At 33.5% G+C, this 26,572-nt stretch overlaps 1 protein-coding gene across 1 annotated transcript in view; it reads left to right on the top strand.

The window, feature by feature from the left end:
* The first annotated feature begins 2,588 nt into the window (after window positions 1-2,588).
* The window catches only part of LOC144965420 (uncharacterized), a 78,643-nt gene continuing 54,659 nt past the window's right edge, over window positions 2,589-26,572 (top strand). Inside the window, exon 1 of the mRNA XM_078900755.1 lies at window positions 2,589-3,245. Coding sequence (XP_078756881.1) covers window positions 3,074-3,245 — 172 coding nt within the window. The 5' untranslated portion in view covers window positions 2,589-3,073. The remainder of the gene's footprint in view (window positions 3,246-26,572) is intronic.

The raw sequence follows: 26,572 nt of genomic DNA, 5'->3' as shown, positions 1-26,572 counted from the left end.
CATGACATAATTAAGAACAAAGTGATTGGTTGTTGAAGATAGAGGAGAGTTTTTACTTTTCATTGATATGTTTTAGCCTTTACTAAGTTATAAAGACTATTTGATATTCATTCATGAAATGAGTCCACTGAAACTAAAAATGGGCAGGATTTAACCATACCATGGGTCACAAAATACGTTTGTTTGAGTCGAAAGAACTGAAGATGAAGTTCTCATGCAATTTTTATGCAGACAAATGGTCACATGACAACATCCCACCAAGATCTAATTTTTAGAAAACGGGGTCAAAATTCATCTTTTTTAATGTCGCTCCCCCCCCCCTCCCCCCCATCTTAAGACCTACTTTGACAGATGATACATGAAGGAGAACACCTCACAAACTGTAGTCACAATTCATCCAGTTAGCGGCTGACACATCATGAAACTCAAAGTCAAAGTCAGGGACTAGGTCCTCCTATATGCTACTCTGGACTGTAGCATTGTCTATCCGGTCTCTCTCTAGAGGGTGTTGCGCAGCAGATAGAGAAACGCAACAGTTTTCTAAGGAAGCTGGTGGGAAAGACTTTATCCGCCGATCAGGAACCGATCAGTCTATTCCGAAATGTTGTAACAGCTAAAAAATGGGGCCCAAAAATTGCAGCAATCCACCCAACCCCCAACCCCTTTTCCGGCCTACCAACCGGTGTCCATCGAAAGACGATTACCTGACGCTGGCTTAATAAAATAGAGAGGGTAACTGAGGTAACACCCTCCACCTCAAATACATATCGGACGGTACCTCTAGTACACCCCAAAACACCCAACACCCCTTGTACTTAGCTTCCCTTTCTCCGGATAGGGTTGCACATATATATGGATGTCGACTTGGAAAAATTAGTCCCTCCTGGGAGCAGAGACATCTATTCAAGACTGGGAGAGAAATTGACAGGTTTCTCTACTAGCAAGAGGAGGCACTGGGTGGCCGACTAAGGATTTATTTATCATACAGCGTGCTGTAACTGATTTTTTTACTGAAGAGAGATATGCACCCGTTAACATTCATGAACGGCTAAAACTTGTTATGGCGTTCGAGGGTAGATTTAGTGATCTACTGGAACAGATGCTGTCCCCACCAACATTCGTACCCAGCCATTCAGCGGTGGTCCACAAACTGCACCTACCGCCGTAAATCATCAAAAATAGGATTCAATAGTCTGATGTGACGTCCGCCCAGCAACCAGTTGCTTGGATCTAAACAAAGAAAATCGGCACTTTTTATTCTTCATGCTGGATAGAACTTTTTCATGTGTCATATGATCAGAATGTATACAATTCAAAACATGATCAGATTTATAACGTTTTCCTCCTCTGTATACACTTTTATGCTCGTCGCAGAAGTATTTCATGAGGGCGGTGATAGAGATAATGGCGTCCGCCATTGTTCCGATAGTTTAGAACCAGTTACTATGCGTCATTACGAGGGAAGTGATGCCACGACTGTTGAACCCTATTGACAATCTTATCCGAGCCAATCAAGGATAATACAATCAGACACTTTGCAAAGGCTTGGAATTTGATAGGGAAGATTTGAATATATTGTTCGCCAAATTATAGGTTACAGAGAGAGATGTAGCTGTTGCATACCGAGAATGCTCACACGAACGCATGATCATATTGGAAGAAATAGTTTTTACTGAATTCGTAGAACAATCGATGTAGCTCCAAGTGACTTTCCCTTTTCTCAAGACTAAAGAGGCACACCAAGGGGACAATATTTGGCAGTAATGGCGAGGTGCAGGCAGAGGTGACTTGATGGTTTCGAAGTATATCATGCGAATTACCCTTTGACGTGCTGCAACAACTAGTGCACCATTGTCGTCTCTGTGTGGATGGGAACGGTGAATATGTTACAATTTAAAATGGTAAACGGAAAGGAAATGAACCCAAGTTTTGAAAATATGTGGGAGGCCTCATGAACCTATATTTTTCATGTCTATAAATAAATTCCTCTTTAACTGACAAACTTCTTTATCCAACGTAGGGTCCAAATCAGACATGACCCCAAGATGTTTTTAATCTATTGACGGAAGGCACTTTTGTGTCGCTTACTTCGAAAAAAAGTTTTATTAATTTTATTTATATACCCAACTATCAACACCTCAGTTTTGTCACATATAAATGCAAAGTATTATTTCCAGTCATTCGCTCATTTCATCAATAGTTTCCACAACATTCAATACACTCTTAACCATAAAAAAAAAAATGAACAAAACGCAAAGGAAGTTTAGAAATATTCTAGTAAATTCAATCATGGCATTTTATTAGAACAAATAAGGAATATGCTGTTAAGAATAATTAAAAAGAAAAACAATAATATTTTTCTACGTTTCATCTCTTTTTCGCAGTATGCTCCAGTTTATTACGCACAAACATAATGTAGGCTAGAGCATCGATGCTAGTCAAACCCAAGAAAAGGTGAGATGTTTGTGACAGCGATTCAATAACCAAACTAACAAGCCGCCCACTCACGCTTCGTCTTACTCCACTCCACACACGCGCGCATTTCACCCTTTTTTTCGCGATGATGAAATGAATCGTGTTGCCAAGCTAAACCATTGTTGGTCCAGCAGTTAATATTCCTTTTTTATCACCGGGGCGTACCTATTTATATCCCCGCAGTTATAAATTATTTCAAAACACTTAGTTGTGGCCTGAAGGACGTATACTGTCGGGATAGCTAGGGTTAAATCTTAGAGGTAAAAAGCAAGACAGCAGTAACTATTTCATCTTTAGTGAACGATAAATTAGTCGAAAGGACTTGTTAGTAAAAAGATAGAATAAAGCATTTGTGAGTTGCTTAGAGTTGAAAACAGACACGTTATGCACTGTAAAAGTCAAAGTAAAATCACCTGCATACACTGACAGAAAAATTCGTAGAAAGAAAAAGGTTTGCATTCAACGCAAATATATTCTCTCTTTTTTTTTTAGAAAGTTAATACAACATTTGTAGACTCGTGTATTTTGGGAAGTATCAGAGATATAGAAGCTTTAGTCATATTTAATTGAAATAATAGACACCAATTATTATCTAAGAATGGTTTCAAACGGATGCACATCAAGCATTGCCTTCCTACTATCATTGGCAATGGTGTTAGTGCTACCTATTACAACTTCTTATCCAACGACATTCATTGACAATGAATACAGAAGTTCACCAGATGATCTTGAAAACACTGCAATGGCCTTATACCTGGACAACCAAAATAGTAAGTAATTATCAATAAAACAGGTCTTTGCTTGCTTTTAGCTCGATTGAATGTTTTAAAAAACAATCCTAAAATGTTTATATTGTCATTTAGAATACATTTGATCTTATGGATATTCCCAGCTCATATATTGCACGATAACAAAGAAGTACTAAAAGCGCTTTGTATGACGACCCTAGATAACTATAATATTTACCACAGTGTGTCCAGTTGGGCGCTCGTAAAATCACGCAATTAATGAACAGGCACTCATACTTATTGAGCGGAAATAACAAAGCATCGTCTTGTTTAAACATATTTTCTGGCTAATGCAAATTCTATCGATATACATAACAAATAATCTTAGCAAAACTCATGGATGTTTTTTTCGTTTTTATTTTATTACTTGGCTTAAAAATGGAAGTCATTCACGCTCCTTATACCATTTGCTTTATAAATTTAAAACAATCGCGTTTATTTTATGTGAAATATTTGAACTTGTCATTTCAAATAAGAATTTAAAATGTTGAAATCTCAATTTCAAGACAAACATTTACAATATTTATATTTGAACTTTTAGTGATGTGATGTTTATATTTGAATTTAAAAAGGTGCATTTTGTTTGCAAGTTGTAGTCTAAAATTGGACGGGAAAATACAAAATCTTGCCATATTGTGGCGAGAAGGCAATACAAATCTATTCTACATTAACAAAATGCGACCGACGTTCTGCAATAGTATTAATGATAATAATGATAATAATAATAATAATAATAATAATAATAATAATAATAATAATAATAATAATAATAATAAAATATAAACACAATATTATATAGAGCAACGATCTCCACCAAACGTCTTCAATGGCGGTTTACAAGACATATTTGATATGAGATTTTTAAGAAACATAATTATCTCATTCGTCTGTTGTGTTTCATTCATCCTTATTTGTTGGTTTGGGGAAACCCGAAACGTCCACAGTATTTGCCTTCCTCTAATAAATTGAAGATTACATTTCAATACTTATCATTATCTTTTCTCAGGTAATCACGAAATCGATGTTCTTTTATCACAATGTTCTTTTGATATAATAATTTCTTTTGAGTGTCCAGTACATATGCTTGTCGTATGCAAGGTTTATAAGCCATAATTATCAATACTCTAATATTCGACCCGTGTGACTTTATTGGAGGTTTAATTCTTTTTCTTGACATAAATTCAAAGGATAATAAAAATGGAAAGTGAATGAATCAGTTACAGTGACCGAAAAATGTTGGATCAAAATCTGTACACTTCGATTAGTCACCTTTACACATTGCCAACACGTATTAATAATTACTTAGCTATCCGCAAATATGCATGTTGTGATACTCTATATACTAAAGACAAGAACTGTACAGTAAACGATGGAAATTTTGTTCATAATATCCAATAGGGGGAATAAAGTAAGCTTAATATTGAAGTGAGATAAGGACGGTGAATCTATTAAAATGCGCAAGATATGCGTGTGTGAATTTAATATTTATTTATTTTTCTGGATCATTCGGCTTTTTTATATAATGTGAAACACAAAAATGTCAATGAATCTAATATTGATAACATGTTATGATTTTGAAGATAATGATATTTCAATTGTTGAAGCATTGTAAGCATTAAATCGGTTCGCTTCACAAATTTCGTCCTAGAGTCCATAAGTTAAAGATTTTAATTTCAAATGAACTGTTGTTTTAAAAGTTTTGATGAAGAGTTTACATCAATTGAACGCCCATTCCCCCAATAAAAGAGGAGAAATATTTAATTCACTTATATTAGATGTATTTGTATTTACGACACAAATGTAGTCACGTTTTAGGTATCTAAGCTTTGTGTGATAAAATCATTTCTTTTTTCAAAGATCGCTACGAAAAAAACATAGGATATATGTATTTATGTTTGCATTGTTTTTTTTTTTTTTTGTTGGTGGCTGAAGACGGATTTGGAGCCCGAAACGTTTCATTTAGTTGGATCACTTTGACTTTTGTAGAAAAAAAACATAATTGGTTAGTCTTTCCTTATTGATTAGTCACTGTCTCAATTTGGCTCGTGTGTTTAAAGCTTGAATGACTGTGTAAATGAACAGTTGCGTAAGAGAGAGTACATTATCATCTGAAAAAAAAGAGCCAGTTACTGAAAAATATTTAAGCTCAGGCAAGAGATTGCTTTCCCAATATGAGCGCCAGAGGAATGCAATACCATAAAAGAGTGTGTATAGCCAATCGGATGAGTATTTCGTTGTGAAGACCAGACTCGAAGTTGATCCGTGACAGATTAGGTTAGTGCTATCAATACAATCCCCATTCAAATAAGGCGATTAGGATTGGCTACAATGCTCTATTATTGTTATTGGTTATTGGGAAAGAGGAGATGAGTTCATAAACACCTGGAACGATGTACACACTAGTTGAGGGTCCATATTATAAAGATATTTTATAATGAAAACAAAAATGATTAGAGGCATGATGTTTGGCGTGTTTTTGTCATTGTGGTGGTAGATGACGGTGAAGATGATGATAATGACAACGACTACGATAATGACGATGCTGCTACTGATGGTGATGATGATGATGATGATGATGATGATGATGATGATGATGGTGATGATGATGATGATGATGATGATGATGATGATGATGATGATGATGATGATGATGATGATGGTAATGAGGATGATGAGTATAATGATGAGGAGGAGCATAATGATAAGGAGGTGGAGAAGGAGGATGAGAAGGAAGAGGACGATTATGATGAGGATGATAATGATGATCATGATGATGATAAACATCATAGCAAAAGGAACACAGAATTAATAATGATAATAATAATAATAATAATAATAATAATCATAATAATAATAATAATAATAATAATAATAATAATAATAATAATAATAATAATAATAATAATAATAATGAATATGGCTGCGCAGTCTCTATGAACGCATGCCCTGAATGTGTGTGTGTCACTTCGAGTTTGTCAGTCTGTTTATATTATCCAGTTAGTAATTTGCCTCCATAAATCTCTGTCTTGTGCAAGTGTTCTTAGCTTTAGGATGTCATCATGTGTGTTAAGATGCTAAGGCAGTTGGATGTTTCTTTGTTGTTGAAATCAGTTCTTCGGTTGTTGTTTCTAAATGTATTTGATATTTTTGAGACCTTGATTCAATGTTGTTGGAAGTGAAGTTGGTAAACGCCCTCTGTATTTGGCTCCTTGTTTGAAGTAATCACCCATAGAGGTTTGTGATGGAATATTTTTATCTCGTCAGAGCGCGTTTCCGAACATTTTTCATTTCTTTATACGCGTACTGACTGGCTGTACTCTTCATCTGTCATAGGCATCCTCGTTACTGATTTTGTCTGGCCAATGTACCCCGATTCGTCTCAATTGCTTGCGATGAAGGGAGTCCAAGGTGTACAAATTCTTTTTTGTAAGACGCACCACAGTTGTACATAAGTATTGGCAGCACTAGCGCTACGTAAAGGCGTATTCTTTTATTTTCATGATGATGTAAGTGCTGTTCCAAACGTAGTGTAGTTCTCTGAACGCATTTCTAGCTAGAATTTTTCTCCGTTTGATGTCTTCATACTCATTAATGAAGTTTCCGAGTTTTCTTACACTTTTCCATTCCGCTTGTTTCTTGTTAATAATAACAATAATAATAATAATAATAATAAGAAGAAGAAGGAAGAAGAAGAAGGAAGAAGAAGAAGGAAGAAGAAGAAGAAGAAGAAGAAGAAGAAGAAGAAAAAAAAATAATAATAATAATAATAATAATAATAATAATAATAATAATAATAATAAATAGAATATTATATTCATAATGGTAAATACCACTATAATGATGATATCAATAATTGATGTTACCCTGGCTGTTCTTATGTGAAATAGATGGCTTTAAACCAAAGCAAAATGTGTTTTATCAAGGTGTCAAAACTTGTGAAAACTGGTTAATTCGATCCGTTTGTTAAGACTTCCTCATTATTATTAAGATATTAAATTTGGTTAGAGGAGCAATGAAATTATGATTTTTAAATGGGATTAAATATTTACTTGCTAAAGCCGGGTTTTTCCCAAACGTATCTAGACTTCGGTTTAGATTTACAGATTTTACAGAAATAAAAAGAAAGTAATTTATGAAACAGTCTTCTTAATATCAGCTTTTGGTTTGGACATGGACAATGCTCTAATCGATCGGGTTCTCATTTTACATATGAATGCCGTGAGATATGAGCAAATAGCTTTTTCTTCTCGTGACTCAACATAGCGACGCCAAGGGTGCTTGTCATATCACAAGACCACAAAGACACCAATTCGTTGTCCACTTAGTTTACACGTATGATGATTGAAAAAGGAGGAAGAAAAATAAACGTAATGTAATGCGAGTCGCGCCCGACGTTTAAGTACATGTATGTTTATTTCTTTGTTTGGTTTTGTTTTTGTGTTCTGTGTGTGTGTTGTTGTACTCCAAAACAGTCACCTCGCCTTAGCTCAATACGCTTCAACAGTCGTAACGTCACTTCCCTCGTAATGACGTATGGTAACTTAGTAAATGGCTCTAAACTATCGGAACAATGGCGGACGCCCTTATGAAATATTTCTCCGACGAGCATAAAAACGTATCCAGAGGAAAAAAACCCATTAGAAATCTGATCATGTTTTGACTTTTACACATTCTGATCACAAGACATGAAAAGTTCTAGCCAGCATGAAGAATAAAAAGTACAAATTTTCTTTGTTTAGAACCACGATGGCCGCCGTTGCTGGGCGACGTGACATCAGACTATTGAATCCAATTTGCGTCGCTGCATTGGGGATGGAGTTATTCCAGTGTTCCATTGGAATAGACCCTAGAGACAAATTCCCCCTATGGGATGAATGAAGGGAATTTTATTATTTATTATTAGTTATTCATGACTCTCAGGTAACAAGATCGATGTGGCTAAAATTTCTTAATCTCCAATAAATCCAAGCAATGTTGCCTAATGACAATAAAACATCTTTAAAAAAAACATTGGTCAGAAAACTGTTGCTATGTGTTATGTTGATGTATTAAGAAAACTGCCAACTATTAATTCTCAATTCTAAGACGTTTTTGGTGTTTATCAAAACATATATTAAAACTTTTCAGGCCCGAATCCTAAAAGGTGTTTAATCATTTTACGGTAAAGTAACTAATGAGTTCAGATTGGTCACTCCTTTAACAAAAGACACTGAACAATGAATACTGTGGCACTTCCAATACTTGACGTAGATCAGGTGCCATTACGGCTATATTGATCATTCTTGTAGACATAACCTGCCTTTATCATTAGGATGACAAAGTCTGCTTTCAAAACAACGATTCCCATATTATCTCTTGATTAATTTTTCGCATAACACATGACTTGAAATAACGCCTTCGCTTATTTCCCGTGATAATATTCATAATTAGAAGGACAGATTAGCCGTAAATTATTGCGGAAAAGGTAGTTTAAGGAATTGTCTGATCTTTGGTCTCGATATAATCTACAAATTCCGAAATTTCTACCAAACTATAAGATCATGAGATTACTATGCGTCTTTCTTCTTTTTCAGGCAGTCGTTATAAAGAATCGTTTGTTAAGAGCGTATTAATTTGACCAGTAGTATTGCTATCCTTTTTGCGATAGAACAGGCAATCAATAAAAAAAAACGGACAAGTAAACTTGTTGAGGGATTTGCACGATCGTGTCTTAGCTCTTAGTCTCATCTTGTCTTTTTACATATTGATATTTCATTATGCCCTTTGCTGGTGTTGTTGCAAGTTTTTTCACTGATGTTCTAAACAAATCTTTATTTACCATAAGTTTAATGCACCAAGCTTGTTACTTTATCATATTTGTTTCTCTCTATTTTCACAAACGTGCATTCACTGATATGAATTGTTGGCAATAATATTCTTCAAAAATGTACGACGTGCTTTATCGCACTGGGCTAGTTGGAAACGCAAGTATTTATTATTAAGCATGCTATTAAGCCATTGTACGATTACATATCGCTTAACATCGATGGATACCGTTGTATAAGAAGTCGAGTGCAGTTTCTTGTTTGAATTTCTCAAAATATCTTGCACAGAGTGGAAGAGAGTATAACCTTCTCTTATCCGGACAGTCTTCTTCTTCCTCTTCTTCTTCTTCTTCTTCTTCTTCTTCTTCTTCTTCTTCTTCTTCTTCTTCTTCTTCTTCTTCTTCTTCTTCTTCTTCTTCTACTACTACTACTACAAATACTACTACTACTACTACTACTACTACTACTACTACTACTACTACTACTACTACTACTACTACTACTACTACTACTACTACTACTTCAAAATGTTTACATCGTCTTTGGAGGAGGATCAGGCTGCATTATAAAAGTAGGTGTGGGTTTGTGATTTAGGCATTAAGCTATGTTAATGGGTTTGGGAATTTGAAGATTTCGCCGAAGGACTCCCTCCAATTCAAAAGTCACGTCAAATGGAGTCTCTCTCCGGCTCTCTGTCTGTCTATCTCTCCTTTTTTTTCTCTCACTCTCTCTTTCTCTTACTCTCTCTCTCTCTCTCTCTCTCTCTCTCTGTGTGTGTGTGTGTGTGTGTGTGTGTGTGTGTGCCTCTCTCTCTCTCACTCTTCGTTGTTAATTTTACTCATTGTTATCAAATTTGGTATCCTTAATGGAGAAATGCGCAGTTTTTCAATTAATGATAAACAGTACAAAGCGCCCTCACTGAGGCCAAATGAGGTTAATGGAGTGAGGAAGATGGTAAAAGGAGTGGAACGGGATGTCAATTCGTGCGTGGTTTACATCATATTTTACAATGTTCCAGTCGTTTTGAAATATTCTCGATATTACTGTCGAATAGGACGGCAAGTTTTAGTCTTTGAGAAATGCTTACCTTGTATTGACCAGACCTTAGTCAATATTAAACTTTCTGGTATGATCCGACTTTTCTTTGCATCTTTCTTCTCTGACATCTGATTCCTCTTCAGATAAAACCTCATCTGCTTTTTTTCCTTAAACAGTGGAGGATACACGTTACTCAAATTTGTTTGGGTAATTAATGAAGCTGATCGCTCAGTAGTTGATCTATTCTTTTAGGCTGCGTTTTTTTAGCATGGCTATTACTATTGACTGGACCATACTATTGCCCAACACCATCTGTCATGGTCTTGTAAACGCTTGACTGATTCAGTTTCAATTTCATATTTTTGTAGATCTAATGATTCGTTGAAACATCTCGGAAGAAATGATATTACCAAGAGGCATAAACACTTAATATGTGCATCACAGCTAATAATCAATAATTAAAAAAATGTTATGCCTTGTATGCATACACACAAATACACAAACACACAATAATAATAATAATAATAATAATAATAATAATAATAATAATAATAATAATAATAATAATGATGATGATGATAATAATAATAATAGTAATAATAATGATAATAATAATAATAATAATAATAATAATAATAATAATAATAATGATAATAATAATAATAATAATAATAATAATAATAATAATAATAATAATAATAATAATAATAATAATAATAATAATAATAATAAATTCTATGCCTAAATAGAATCGCCCACAATAATGAAATCTAATTATAAGAAACTTTACTCACGAAGACGAAGCGATCATTGTCACGCGATTAAAACAAATTGAATATAGACAAATCAATTTCAATAGTTGTGCGTGTAATATTTAACTGCGCTGAGCAAACTGAATCCTAGCTAATTACTTCCAATATTATGAAATATTGTTTCGCCATTTATTGGGTGCAGTTAAGTATTTATAGCTTATATTAAATACTTTATGTGCTAATTTAAAACTAGGAGGCAATGGTTCAGCCAATGTGCCATTGACGAATCGAAAGTTAAGATTGCCATTTCCACCTCCCCCCCCCCCCCCCCCCCCCACCCTCTTTCCTCCAGCAGGGATTTTATTATCACAAAAGTACCATTTCATTAGCAGTGTCATTTTTCTTGTCATTGACCACGATCAGCATCGCTGACTATGTTAAAGTACAGGGCATCACATTGCTAAGCCATCAAGGCGCTCATTATTGCCCTTGTTACCAAGCATGACTTTCGTGTGACCTTTCTTAATGTAAAAGTGGCTATTGCATCTGCATGATTAGTCTTAATGGTTGCATCAATGATAGACTATACTCATTAATCACTTTCCATAGGATTTTAAGCGGACAGAAAATTTACTAACAAAAACAGGGATTTAAAATAAGTGTTTACAAAGTGACGTCATCCAGAAGGTTCTCAAAACGACCAGTCTATCAGAATTACCAAACAAGCTTGTATAGAGAGAGTTTAATCTCGTTCTAAGTAGAGATTTAGTCAAGCAACATTATCTCTTCCTCTCTCTCTCTCTCTCTCTCTCTCTCTCTCTCTCTCTCTCTCTCTCTCTCTCTCTCTCTCTCTCTCACTCTTCGTTGTTAATTTTACTCATTGTTATCAAATTTGGTATACTTAATGGAGAAATGCGCAGTTTTTCAATTAATGGTAAACAGTACAAAGCGCCCTCACTGAGGCCAAATTCTTCGCTAAGAAAGAAATCTACAAAGTTCTACAGAAAACTCCCATCGTAGCTTTGAACTAACTTCAACAGTTAACAACAACAAACAATTCTGCTATATGTCTCACACAGTAGACTATAGAGTCGTGATAAATATCTTAATAATAATAATTTCCTCCATTGTTGATATCAACATGCCGAGTACTCTAAATACCGTTTTTGTTTCATAACATGTTTAAATACACAGAAGGATAGGGTAGGCAGATAGATAGATAGATTGATAGAACGACAGAAAGATAGATAGATAGATAGACAGATAGATAGATAGATAGATAGATAGATAGATAGATAGATAGATAGATAGATAGATAGATAGATAGATAGATATATAGAGCTGTGTTCGTGTGAATGTGTAAACAAATACACATAATGTAGGGCCTACATGATTATATGAAAGAATCGTTCAATGTTTTTCCCTGCGTTTATTGATATAGTAAATTTCACAATCATTCGCTGATTAAGAAATACAGCCTGGAGTCTAACTTTTTAGAATTTAAGATCAGTCATTGCATCAACATTGTTTGCTTGTTAGCTTTGCCTGATTACAAAAAATAAGTTTACAAGGCTAATCTTGGTAAAAAAAATATGTAGTGTGTGAGGCTTAATTCAATAATCAAAGGCTTCAGTATCCAGAATCGGCCCTATAATATGGTTTGAAAATTCGCTTCCCATTGTTTTTTTAATTTTTTATTATAGTATTTTGGAGCTACAGAATCTCTAATCATAACCTCAACCTTGTATTTATATGTTTTTCAAAATGGTTATCACTGTCTATATTTATAAACAAATAGGAAGAAACATATCGCTTTCCTTATAGATAGTATGCGTGTGTGTGTGTGTGTGTATGTGTGTATGTATGTGTGTAATGTATTGTGCTCTCTGCTTTCTCTCTAGTATTATATTTATTCCTTTATTGTAACTTCATGTAACAAGAATAAAAAGCATAATGCAAATATCAACACATTAATAAAACCTTGTAATATCAAAAATATTTCAACCTTAGACTTTTGTTGCATTTAATACTTTTGACAACCTGTGTGCTCATATCAATATAATAACTGTTGTTATATGAAATATATAGGTCTGAACAAAAATATAAAAGCGTTTTGTTATTGTACGATTAATTCTTGGAGCAAGAATAATTAGCGTTAGTAATAACAATTTGCTCCTTATGAACTCTAGGAACTCGTAATGGAAATTCTGCAAGGACTGCAGAGAAACAGGAAAACAGAATTAATTCATAGGGCGCTGTTTGGCAAATGAGAAATCGATGACTTGATTCAAACAACAATAAATCAACAAGAACAGAATACCATACAGTTGACAATCGAATACAAAATACGACAAAATCTATTACATAAAATGAGATAATAAGACAAAATTCGAAATAACACTAGATAATACAACTAACTGCCCGTGAAATAAATGAGTTCCAACTTTTTTCTTATATTCATACTTTCAAAGGATTCTTATTTTTTGAATTTAAGATGGTCGTCTGTCTCGTTTAATACCTCTTTGATGCAATATCTGTGTTTATTCCAGTAAACGGAAGGGTGGCAATAAAAACGTTGGTATATTTTTGGGTGTTGAGTCATTGTCTAAGGTGTTTTATACTCATTATCACGCTCGATTGAAGTGTGATAAAGACCGTGGCTGATAAGGATAAAAAGTTATTTTTGTTCAGACAAGTACATATTTTTTTCTTTGGTAAAACGAGTTGGTCACGAGATCATTGAATTCATTGTGCCATACAAGGCAGGCGTATTCCAAGAACCAAAATATGGATGAATCCACATTTCATTCTGCATTATTCACAGATGGAATTGTTTTTTTTTTTTATTCAAATGCTGTTGATTGCATAATCATTTTTATATTTGTCATGAAAACTTATGAAACACAAAAGATATTTGTAATCTTTACTCAAATATTTTTTTAAAAAAGATTGTTTTCCTCGCTCTAGTTTCCAACCAATTCAGTGTCCTTGGTTTTACATTTCGAAGATAGCAAGAAATGGAAAGAATTAGAGAGGACGAAGAGAGAAATAAGCATAGAGGGTGAGTGGGATATAAATAAAGGATAGAGAGGGAGGGGGCAAAAGAAATAGAGATGGAGAGAGGAAGAGAGGGAAAGAGAGAGAGAACGAGATAGAAAGAGAGAGAGAGAGAGAGAGAGATGGATAGATAGCTCGGTAGTTAGATGGTTAGATGACGAGGTAGATAGATAGAGAGAGAGAGGTAGAGAGAGAGAGAGAGAGAGAGGGGAGAGAGAGAGAGAGGGAGAAAGAGAGAGAGAGAGAGAGAGAAGGAGAGAAAACGAAAGAGAGGAATGAAAGACAGAGAAATAAAAGAGAGAGGAGGTGAAAGAAAGAAAAAGCATGGAGGAGGGGAAATATATGTGTGTGTGGGGGGGGGGGGGAAGGAGGAGAGAGAATAGGAGAGGTTCAAATAGAAAGAAAGAGAGAGAGAGAGAGAGAGAGAGAGAGAGAGAGAGAGAGAGAGAGAGAGACGTGTCTGTTACTCGAATTCATAGATTTTACCAAAAGAAAACCCTGTTTTTTTACTTAACACAACCAGCGTACATCCTGCAAACAATTTTAGGGATCAAATTTTAATGTGAGCCATGTTGAATCGGGAAAATTATGTTAGTTTTATGGTCATACTAAAAGTTCTTCCGTGAAAGGCGTTATCATGGGTGAGGGGGAGGTGGTGCTTTTCATTCCCAAAACTTTGCCCCCCCCCCCCCCCCCCCCCCCGAACTTATGAAGTTCGTTTTCACTAAAACATTTTTGTAGAAAAATATACCGGAAACGTAGTGGAGCATTTTGTCTTAAATTCTATGTTCAATGAGTTGTTTTTGTTTAGTTTTGTTTTGTTTATTTTTTAAATATGATTTTTACTCGTTGCTTTTTTCTCTTTTGTTGCTGTGCTTTTAGTTTTAACAAAAACAAAATTCATCAGCCGGATATAGATAGTATGCAGATGACGTCACTCATTCCTTTGTTATTGTTTTTGCCATCCGCGTTTGCGAGTTGTTCTCACTAAACTGTATTAACCAGACTATAAAAGTTCATGGTTACACAGAATTTGTGTGTTGGTCCGTTATACTTCCGGATGGCAATGTTGTGAACAACATGTGTTGCGCCAAGCGCATTCTATCTATAGCGTACCAACATATCGATCGTATGCGCTTGGCTAAGAAGCTCAAAACATTGCCATCCGGAAGTATATCTGACTAACACACAAAATTCTGTGTAACCATGGACTTTTATAGTCTGGATAATACAGTTCAGTGAGAATTACTCATAAACGCGGATGGCAAAAAAACAATAACAAAGACCTGAGTGACTTCAACGTCGATCTATCTATAGATAGTTCGAAGATGACGTCAACGATATAAACACGCTGCTATGTTTTTGAAAGTTGTAGCATATCTATGAGTCATGCTGAGCAAAATCCCAAATTGTGACGTTGGATATTTCTCAAACTGTGAACACATTTCACTATGTGGGCCACTTTTGAGCACACTTTGCAATGTGACCAATTACCTGTGGTTCAATTACCTCGAGCTCATGGAAAGGTAATATAGACCATCCCCATTGAGTCTGTCTCGGCCTTTTGTCGCTCTCAAGGAATGAAATTATCCCATGTCTGCCCTTTAGAGAGAACGCAATTGACGCCACGCAGCTCTTGAATTGCTTTTAGCCAGCAATTTTTATGAATTGTATTAACCAGACTGCAGTCGTTTAAGATTACACATAGTTTTGTGTGTTGGTACGTTTTATCCGGCTGGCTGATTCTATTAGTTTTTTAACTACACGCACAGCATCTATAGAAGGAACGAAGTTGACGTTTCTCACATCTTTGTCATTGCTTTTAGCCAGCCATTTTCATGAGTAGTTCTCACTAAACGGTATTAATCAGATGAGTTAATAAACTTTCAAGATTGGTACGTTATATCTGGCTGTGGACTGTTGTGAGTTTTTGTTGTTGTTTTTTTGGGTTTTTTTTTTTGTTTTTTTGTTTTTTGTTTTTTTTTTTTGGTTTTTTTTTGGATTTTTTTTTTTGGCAAAGCGCAAAACATCAATGGAATACGTCTCACTATCAATTTAGTTTTTGGTGGTTGTCGCCGTCTATAATGAAGTCGCTTTTTGGGAAGTTCCAGGCGATGTGTCAACAAGGTCTTCAATCAGGCTAAGAGTTTGTGAAGACTACTGCAACCAGAGCACTCCGTTCTCATTTAAATTTTGTCTTTCACATAAAGTCAATTAACCCTCTCCTTACCAGCCATTTTCAGGATTTTTCCGAAAACTGTACACCCAACTAACACAAAAATAGATTTGTTATCACTCAAACACAATAGCAGTAAAATTCTTGAGATACATAATTTCTTTTGCAAAACATGCTCTACAACACACTGTTCATTTTCTTTTAAATTTTATGATATACAAAAAGAAATTTGAATAAGAAAAATGTTGGTTGTATCGTAACGAATGTGACGATTTTCCTGTAGTTGGTAAGAAGAGGGTTAAAGCAACAGTTAAACAATATGTAGACGAAACTTTAATAACACCTTACGAGAGGCTTCTGGGTTAATCAATAGCTTTAATCGAAATATTATGTGTCTAAATAGTTTAATAACAAAATCCAGATTGGTTAGGTGTAAAAACAAACAAGAGTACAAAGCGAGCCAATCGATAGCTTATGGAACGAGTCTTGAGGCAGTATCATATTCTGCACGTATCTCTTTCGGAAGTAATCATATCATGATTATAATTTCAACAGCATCAAAGAGTAACCAAAGAAGTTGGGAAACTGTGATATTATTTAAGCTCTTCCGTCAGAGACAAAACAAAATTAGAACAAGCTTATCTGTTTAGGTGTTTTATTTTCGTAGCAGATGGCACCATTCACTGGTAAGGAGAATAAAAAAAGATAATTCTTTGCTTTATTGTGAATAAAGAACTAAAATGTGATGTCAAAATACTGGTTCCAATCTCCTTAGAAGTATAAAAATAGTCCTCCGGAGGACTGGACAATACATTGTGCAATTGTTTTGTTTGTTTGTTTTGGGGTTTTTTAAAATTTATTTTATCTTATTTTTATTTTTTTATTATTATTATTTTGATTCCGAGAGAGAGCACTTTATTTTCTAGCCTAAATAGATTCCGGTCGTCAATAAAGACCATAAATCCTCACTCTTTTACGTCTTGTTCTGCCTCCACATGATTCAATATGCAACCTATAATTGTCCGGAGGACTGGTTACACACTTCAATTGAGTTTTGAAAGGAGGAGAGGAGGGTGTAAAGTTATTTCTGCTTCTCATTGTTCGATAGACAAGACCCATTTTTCATTTTTAGTCAGAACAAAAATGTTCCATGGGTCATTGATGTGTTTAGATGGACCACAATGTGTCAAATATTCTGGCATTCGAGACTTCTAAAGAATTAGGGTTGAAGACTTTTTGATAGTTTGGGGCTAAAATATATCAATATATTAGATGATAATTTAATATCATTTTGCAGTGTGGTAATACTTAACAACTGGGGAAGAGTTTTAAATAAAAATGTATTTCAATGTCTCGTCCAAAGAAAGATTTTGTTATGTCTCAAAACGCTATTTTTATACACTGACTCTCTTAAACAAAAACTAGTTTAATTCCAATATTTATATTTGTTAAAACCTGAGTAGAAAAGAAAAACATATTCATCATTTTTAACCAACAACACGAGAAAACAAACAATTTCATAGAAAAGTACTTTCAAAAAGTGATATTTGAAAAACTTGGGAAGGTATTCTTGCAACTAACCTATCCAACCCCCAATTGATTGAATCGTCATTTTATCCGCGATTCATCCACTTTACGACCAAATGAGAAATAGATCTGGTCAGATTAGTTTAGAAGAATACTGAAGTATGTTATTAAAAAAATTTAAGATATTAATCGGCAACTGTTTTCCTTTACGGCCAAACCCAAATTATAGGGAAGAAATTTATGAAGAGTTAATTGCTCCAGCCTGGGGTACTTGTTGAGGCTGTTGTGTGGTGTTCAAATTTCATGCACTCTCTCTCTCACTCACTCTCCCCCCCCCCCCCCCCCTCTCTCTCTCTCTCTCTCTCTCTCTCTCTCTATCTATCTATCTATCTATCTCTTTCTCTCATTCTCTTTCTATCTCTCTCTTTCTCTCTCTCTCTCTCTCTCTCTCTCTCTCTCTCTCTCTCTCTTTCTTTCTTTCTTTCTGTGTTTATTTCTTTCTGTCTTTATTTCTTTGTCGTTTTCTCCATCTCTCTTATTTTCCATCTCTCTCTCTCTCTCTCTCTCTCTCTCTCTCTCTCTCTCTCTTTCTTTCTTTTTTTCTCTCTCTCTTTCTCTCTCTCTCTCTTTCTCTCTCTTTCTTTCTTTCTGTCTTTATTTCTTTCTGTCTTTATGTCTTTCTTTCTTTTTCTCCATCTCTCTCTTATTTTCCATCTCTCTCTCTCTCTCTCTCTCTCTCTCTCTCTCTCTCTCTCTCTCTCTCTCTCTCTCTCTCTCTCTCCCTCTCTCTCTCTCTCTCTCTCTCTCTCTCTCTCAAACATAGAGACTATTTCGCTCTATTACCAGCAAACTTATACACATATATTTTTTCCCTTACACTCAGACACAAGCACATACTCATTCTCTTTCTCTCTCTCTCTCTCTCTCTCTCTCTCTCTCTCTCTCTCTCTCTCTCTCTCTCTATCTATCTATCTATCTATCTCTCTCTCTCACTCACTCTCTCTCTCACACAAAACACACGAACACATACATACGCACTGCTGTTTAACATTATCTCAGAAGAAACAGTTGATTTAAGTCATATTTTATCTGTTATCCTTCAAAAATTTGTTTGGTTGTCTTTTTAATGAGCTAACTAATCTAAAAAAAAACAATAAAATAAAAAAAAACAATGATAATACACACCAAAAAAAAAATCAATTCATAAATGGTATGCTTTTAAATGTTCATTCAAACATCGTATCAATTCTCGTTGCTAAACTGCCCGTCTTTTTTTTTTTTTTGTAAATCGAGGTCCAATCATTTCTGTTCTTTTTAGTTATACATGCAATATTTCATCGTATCTGAAAAAAAGCCTGTGTCGCGTCTATGTAGGAGAAGTGGCAAGTAGGTAGGGACACATAAATAGAAGTGAAATAGTTTTCCCCAAAGACAGAAGTCGTCTGGTGCAGTTAAAGTTCCTGATGAATATTTTCATATGTTTTTCTTTCCCATTATTTTAATGACAATGATATGATTATATCGTCTTCTTTTAGTTTCATACGTTTCTGAGTGCGGCAATGTGGTTAAGTAGTATAACACTCGCTTTCGAATCGGAAGGTCTTGCATTCGTGCCTCGCTCAGTGCATAGATGAGTCCTTGGAGAAGGCTCTTTACTCACATTCTCTCACTGTACTCAGATGTAAAATGAGTAACTGGCCGTTAACAGCGTTGTCTCCATCTGAAAAAAAAATGTAATATCGCCTAGCAGGCGCCATGTAACGTCCTACATGTTAAATGTTGCTGTTGGCCAGGGACCCCTTGTCAAGCGCTTTGAGCACGTAGTGGATACTGCACTCTATAAAACTCAATTTACAATTTAGGAGTAGCAAAGTACGCAGAGATATATAAGTAACTGGGCATTGGTAATCTTTAACAACAAAAACTCACCATTGCCAAATATGTCTAACTGTGATCTAAAAAGAAAGAAAATGAACACCCATTATTAACCCAGTAAATCTTTTTCACAAAGAATTATTTTGGTGTAAAATCAAATATAAGTTCAAGGCCACAGGCAATGCAATCCCGTATATTGAGCAGTAAGGGTTAAATTTCTTTCTTTCTTTCCGGGTTAAAATGATACTGAAAACCGAGCCTGATTCCGAATTCCCAGGATCAAGGTGTAATGTCTTAGCCGTCTTGACTCCTTTAAATTGATATCTAAGCTCTACAAAATGACATCACAAGTTCGTGAATCTACAATTAAGTCTGAACGAACTCAGTGAATAATATTAAGGTTTAAGTTAGAAATATCAGATTTTAGAATGTTTTTTTTTTAATTGTTACTACTTTTTTTTCTTTTCATTTTTCTTATTTTATTTTGTTTTATTTTTTTGGTTTTGTTTTTGTTTTTTGTTTTTTGAAGGAAGGAGGGTGGTTTTCCTGGTATGTTTGCTTGTTTTAATTATTTTTAATATTATATTCTTGTTTTTGCTTATTTGTGTGTGTTTGTGGTTTTTTTAAACATCAAAAATTATTCTTTTCATCGAAGACATCAAAATTTGTAAGTTAAATTTTAAAATCTGTTTAAAGTTTCAGTTTTACTCTGACATAATCCCATTTTAAAGCGGTAGGTCACATATCATAAGATAAGATAAGATATACTTTATTGATCTCGAATGGAAATTATCATAATGTTTACACATCATTCATTGTAATATTACCACAGATTTATACACTGTCATTAACAAATTTATGAAAATACGAACCTAATTAAAAACATAATAAACATCAAATATAATAGAATATTCATAAAAATATATAGCAGTTACAAGCAATGCTATAAAAATCGGACATGAAAGTAGAATCGAGTTGTTATAACGGATTTGTAATATAAATAGAATTTTGAAAATAGATTGGGAAGGATTGCATATAGCCAACACAGGTTGATAAAAAGTAAAAATAAAACATGGTATTTGAATGTATAAATAAATAATAAATAAGATATATAATATATATAGCACCATGTTAACATGCATAAATAAATAGATTTTAGAGCGAATATAGTATCTTTCAAATTCCGTGTAATATAAATCATCCTAAAGTTTCGTATTGTTGTTGGTAAAAATATATTAAAATATCTTTGTCTTTTGGTATTCATTTCTGTTACTCCTGTGGTTTATTTTGATTTCGTTGTACAGAGGATGGGACTCGTCTCATTGAATTTGGTTAATCTTAACATTACAATATCTTTGTGAATATCTTCAAATTTGTCCCATCCATCATTTCCTGACATTCGATTAGCATGCTTTATTATTCTGTTTATTTTTATTACTTCAGATTTTTTACAATTTCCACCTCAAGCAATTACACAGAAACAAAAAAGACATACAACACAAGATTTATAAAAATATAAAATTGCTTTGTCTACTTTTATGGAGTGCAGTCTCCTCATCATGAATAATCTTGTCCCCATCTTATTAAGTACGTTGCATGAATCATACTATGGATTATATACTATCAACCCACACATTTCTTAAGGTCAATACATTGTGAATGATAACGGATGGACATCATGAATTAAATGGTTTCATCGATCCTAGACAAAAATAACTAGACGTCTCCCTCCGTACACAGGTTTTCAATGACAAGTCGGTAAGCAAAGTCCCCACATCAATCGTACAAATACACAAAGCCTGACATGGTCTTGATATGGATAGTATACTATTAAAACCCTTTTGCCACTTCCAAAGTTTCCTGTCTTTGTATTTACAGTCTTGGGTTATTCACACAAAAACAAATAAAATGAATTGGAGGCTTTTAGGTAGGTGTGAGAGCCTAATTCTAGTTACGAGTGACTGCAAGACAATCGAGCCATAATTGGCTTTTAGGTGAATAGCCGTATTAAACATAAATCATTTAAATGGTTTTTCGAGGACCGGAACCTTTCTTATTTATTTTATCATAACCAGTAAAAACTAGTCGTAAGAATTTAGGTCATGTTTTTTCAGCTCTTTTTATGAGTAATGGCTTGGACCATAGAGTCAAAAGCGATTTCATTTATCCATTCAAGTACTGAACGTTCTCTAAATTGTTCACCGGAAGATAATGATATTGTTGTGCTTAAATATATTTGGCTTAGTGACAAAAAAATGAGAGGGATCTGAGCCAATAAATTATTATTATTATTATTATTATTATTATTATTATTATATTATTATTATTATTATTATTATTATTATTATTATTATTATTATTATTATTATTATTATTATAATAATTATTATTATTATTATTATTATTATTATTATTATTATTATTATATTATTATTATTACCATTATCATTATTATTATTAATTCTATTACTAGTATTATTATTATTATGACAATTATTAATATTATTAGTATTATACTATTATTACTATTATTATTATTATTATTATTATTATTATTATTATTATTATTATTGTTATTATTATTATTATTATTATTATTATTATTATTATTATTATTATTATTATTATTATTATTGTTATTATTATTACTATTATTATTATTATCGTCATCTTTATTATTATTACTATTATTATTATCGTCATCTTTATTATTATTATTATTATTATTATTATTATTATTATTATTATTATTATTATTATTATTACTATTATTATCGTGCTCATTATCATCATTATCATTATCATTATAAAAAACTGGTCCAAATTTATGATCGACTTTCATCGTCAAATCACTGAAATTTTACATCAGAAGCAAATTATTATGACTGGTGATTCAGGTTGTCGTGGCAACGGATATTAAACCCCCATTAACTATCCTTGACGTTTCCTAAATTGTATGATTTATGTTCCTTTTATGTCTAGACCGGTCTGATACAAACTATATTTCGTGTAATGAGCGAATAATGATATAAATATGTCATTTTACCTCTCTTTGAGAATTGTATATTTTTTGAAAGTGTGAAGGATCACCAACTTGTAGTTAGTAGTGGATGTTGTTTGCAAAATGGAACAAAAGAGCACCCGTCAAGATTTCAATATTGTGTAGAACATCTGGTAACTATCAAAGAAAGAAAATATGATTTTAGGCACACCAGTACTGTCAATCTCCCAATCAAAACAACCCATTTCGGTAACAGTCCTTTCTTTAAGCCGCTGCAGTTTCGTGGAATAATCTTCCAGTGCACATGAGAACGGAGACAGATTTGAATAGGTTTGAGAGACTCTTATGACAAAGATGGCAGCTTCTCAGACAATTTCAGATATGTTTTCTGTTCCCGTAAATATATTTGATTTTCATATTTAATGCAACAGTGAGAAATGTCAATTTTTAAGTATAATATATAGTATTTAATTTATGTGCAAATTCTTTTTTTTAACTCTTATGTCGATGAAAAGCCTGAAAGGGCTTACTGATATTAAATCAGATTTTAATAAGAAAATATACCTTATTAAGTTTTCAAATTATTATTTTTATATTTTGTTGTCATTGTTACTAGTTGTTGTTTTGTATAAAAGATATATGCATACTATTTATTTTTTCTGGTAATATGATGTATTCAATTCATTCATTGATTCATTGATTCATTCATTGATTCATTCATTCATTCATTCATTCATCCATTCATTCATTCAATCATTCGTCGACAAGGTGGCGCCTCTCTTTGTCTCAATCTAGTCGTTTAATATATGAGTTATTCAATCAGGTCTCCGTATCACGCTCACTGAGGAACTGGGTTTGCTGACATGACTAGGATTTACTCCTTGTAGAGTTGCTATTTCTCGCAACACTACGCGTACATCCTGACATATTTTGACATAACTTCAGACTTCAACGTGATTGTTTCTCTATCAAACAAGAGTACCATTCTCAGTTAACAGCCATACTCTGGAAAAATAAGCATTAAAATTTGGCCAGGAGACTCGTCTTTCATATAGCAAAGGATTTAAACGACCCTCATCTAAGCAAAAACTCTCAAACATGGGACTTCGCAAAGTCCCAAGTTTTAGAGTTCTTGCATGATGAGTCATTTAAATCGATCGATGCTTGAAGGACGAATTTTCTAGCCACATTTTTTAATATGTGTTGTTTTCTTTTTTCAAAGTAGTTATTTTTGTGTAGTTTTCACTAACTTTTATTAATCAGACTATAAACGTATAAGTATAAGGTTACAAATAGTTTGGTGTATTTGTATGTTACATCAGGTTGGCGGATGTTATGAATATTTATCATAAACGCATAGCATCAATATTTTAACAATCATGTCTCAAGTATTGGCGGGTGTATTTTGGAAATGCGGTTAAGCGTTATCTACTCGTAGTTATCAGAGTTTGGGTTTACACATGTTAAGACGGTCGATTTGGACGTTCAATTTTCAAAATTGTAAAGTAGTGCTAAATAGAAAATGGAGGTCACTGTCCTTGAAATGCGAACCTCAAAGTTTTTGCAAAAGTAGAATTGTAACGTCATGACATCTTGACTTATAAGTATCTTTCCAATCAGTTATTTGGTGGCCAGTTTCATAGAGGTGTCTTGCATGCTGCTAAACATTAATTGAATTGGATGTCAGTGCAGATCCCTGAGGATCCAGTGGCGGCAATATTCCCCTCTTTTAGATTAATATTTAATACATCCACTCCACATATCACAAAATCTGGACTCTATCAATTAAATTATTTGGTCACTTCATTTAATAATAGGACGCAACATTTTGGTGTGAACCCCCACTAATCCGACACCAAGCTCATTTATCGTAAAATCAATAGCATGTCCAACACAAATTGGTTTTATTTCTTTTATCTTGATTGCTTTCGATGCTTTTGCACAGAAATTAACTTTTAACATGTAGAGGCTAATCTTATTTTGATCGGTCCAAACTGCAACTTACATTATCACATTTTATTCTCGGTTTAATTTTTGTTGTTGTTGTTGTTGTTTTATGCAAGAGATTTTTGACTCACCAATCCAAACAGTGATATACCGTGATAAAATGGATTTTGAAATTATGAAAAATATGAAATTTAGGTTTAAATCTAGATACATTTTATTGTAAAAGAATTGACATAATCAATGAAAGAGAAAAATCCGCCAAAATGTAAATAATTCCATTTTTAAGCATCACATTCATCCTAATTCTTACTAAATTTCTTAGCCTATGTTGATAGATGTCTGTAAGTAATAAGACCTTGATGAAAGAGAGGCTACCCAGTTTGTCACAGACACCAGATTAGCGCAAGTTGACCAAGATGATTTTTTGCCTTCACTTGTTAGACTAAAAATCTGATGTACAAAATGATTTACAAATACTTTTATGCTGTCCCATATAAGAAATTATGATACCAGTTTATTTGTTTTACTCTAAAAAATTTGTTCTATGCCTACATTAATTTGAGCCGTTCAATATACTCTTCTCATAACTCCCAGTTACAATGAACACGTTTTTCACACAAACTATGTTGAACTGTGTCGCGTATGTGTGGGAGAAGTGGCAAATACGTAAAAACCAATAGATGTAAATATTTCCTCAGATACAGAAATCACCTGGTGCCTCCTTTACCCTGTTATAGATGGATTTTAAGTTCCTGTAAAGTCGACAGATTGTAATAAAGTTTTAAGTTTAAAGTAATAGGCAGTAGTAGTGGTAGATGTGGCACGTGAAATAGGGATATATCAGGTTCATAAGATATGCATTAATCCCCGTTAAAGCAGACATACTTTGATATAAATCAATAGAATAGTCTCACACAATAACACGTTAACACATAATCAAACAAAAGTATAATAATAATTTTTTAATTAGTTAAAGATAGGCTAAGGGTAAGTTAATTTTTCATCCTCTCGTTTATAATTTGCTACTCAACTCATGGTTATTTGGGTCTTAGCTTGCTTGGCTCAGGTCGTCTGTGTGTTGATAAGGTGGCAGGCGGACTTGATGTGAGTATTCATTTGTCTGGTTATGGCAACTAGGATTACTTGGTCATTCTCTATTTGGGCCAAAGCATCATGTTATTCGTCAAGAGCCAGATCCTCATTCAGTGGGTCACCAGATGGTCGATTAATAGATAAAGAAATCTGGGAATGTATATGAGCAAAACTTTGACTGGTTGCAAAACTTGTGTTCCTTATAAGCAATGATATTGAAAGGATTTCAACTAACGAACCCTTGACAACACCACTGATCTCGTTTTAATAATATTAATACTAATAATATTAATAATATCCTTAACGGATCACAATTTCGTTATATTGGGATGAGGAAAGATAGGTAAGCAAATAAAAGCATAAGAATCAATACATATAAATACATAATATTACTATTGCGCATATGTGATGGCACATTGTAATTCATGTAAATGTAATCCGTCCATTTGACAGGCATACATACATATACAATTATATATATATATATATATATATATATATATATATATATATATATATATATATATATATATATATATATATATATATATATATATATATATATACGTATTGTATATAGAATGAATGAAATATTTTTGTTTATAATAACAGGAATTATCAATTTCCATTATTAGATAGGTTGCGTCCTTTTACAGTCCTGTCGAAACACGATATTAATTATCATTTACTAGTTTTAAATGGCATTAATTAATCATAACACAATTACAGTCCACATCTATAAGATTTATATAAGTAATCCGTACCCTCAATCACACAGGATATTCCGCTAAATATAATATCAAGTATTGACCAGAATAGCATCTCGTTCTCGAGTGATTAAATGAGAGAAAGACGAGATGGCTTTTTTATTTTATATGCAAATCAAAGTAAATTACTTTGTAAAATTTCAACAATGAATGTTCTTTCGTGAAAACAATTGAAAAATAAAATTCAATTCATACAATGAATCAATCAATCATCCATTTACACTTTTTGAGAATGTCAGTGATAACTTCCATCATGCAAAGGGCACGGGTGAG

The sequence above is a fragment of the Berghia stephanieae genome, chromosome 2 (genome assembly GCF_034508935.2).
Source record: "Berghia stephanieae isolate SIO BIC M18660-M18661 chromosome 2, UCSD_Bste_1.3, whole genome shotgun sequence".
Taxonomy (NCBI): Eukaryota; Metazoa; Mollusca; class Gastropoda; order Nudibranchia; family Aeolidiidae; genus Berghia; species Berghia stephanieae.
This window is presented reverse-complemented; position numbering and strand designations above follow the sequence as displayed.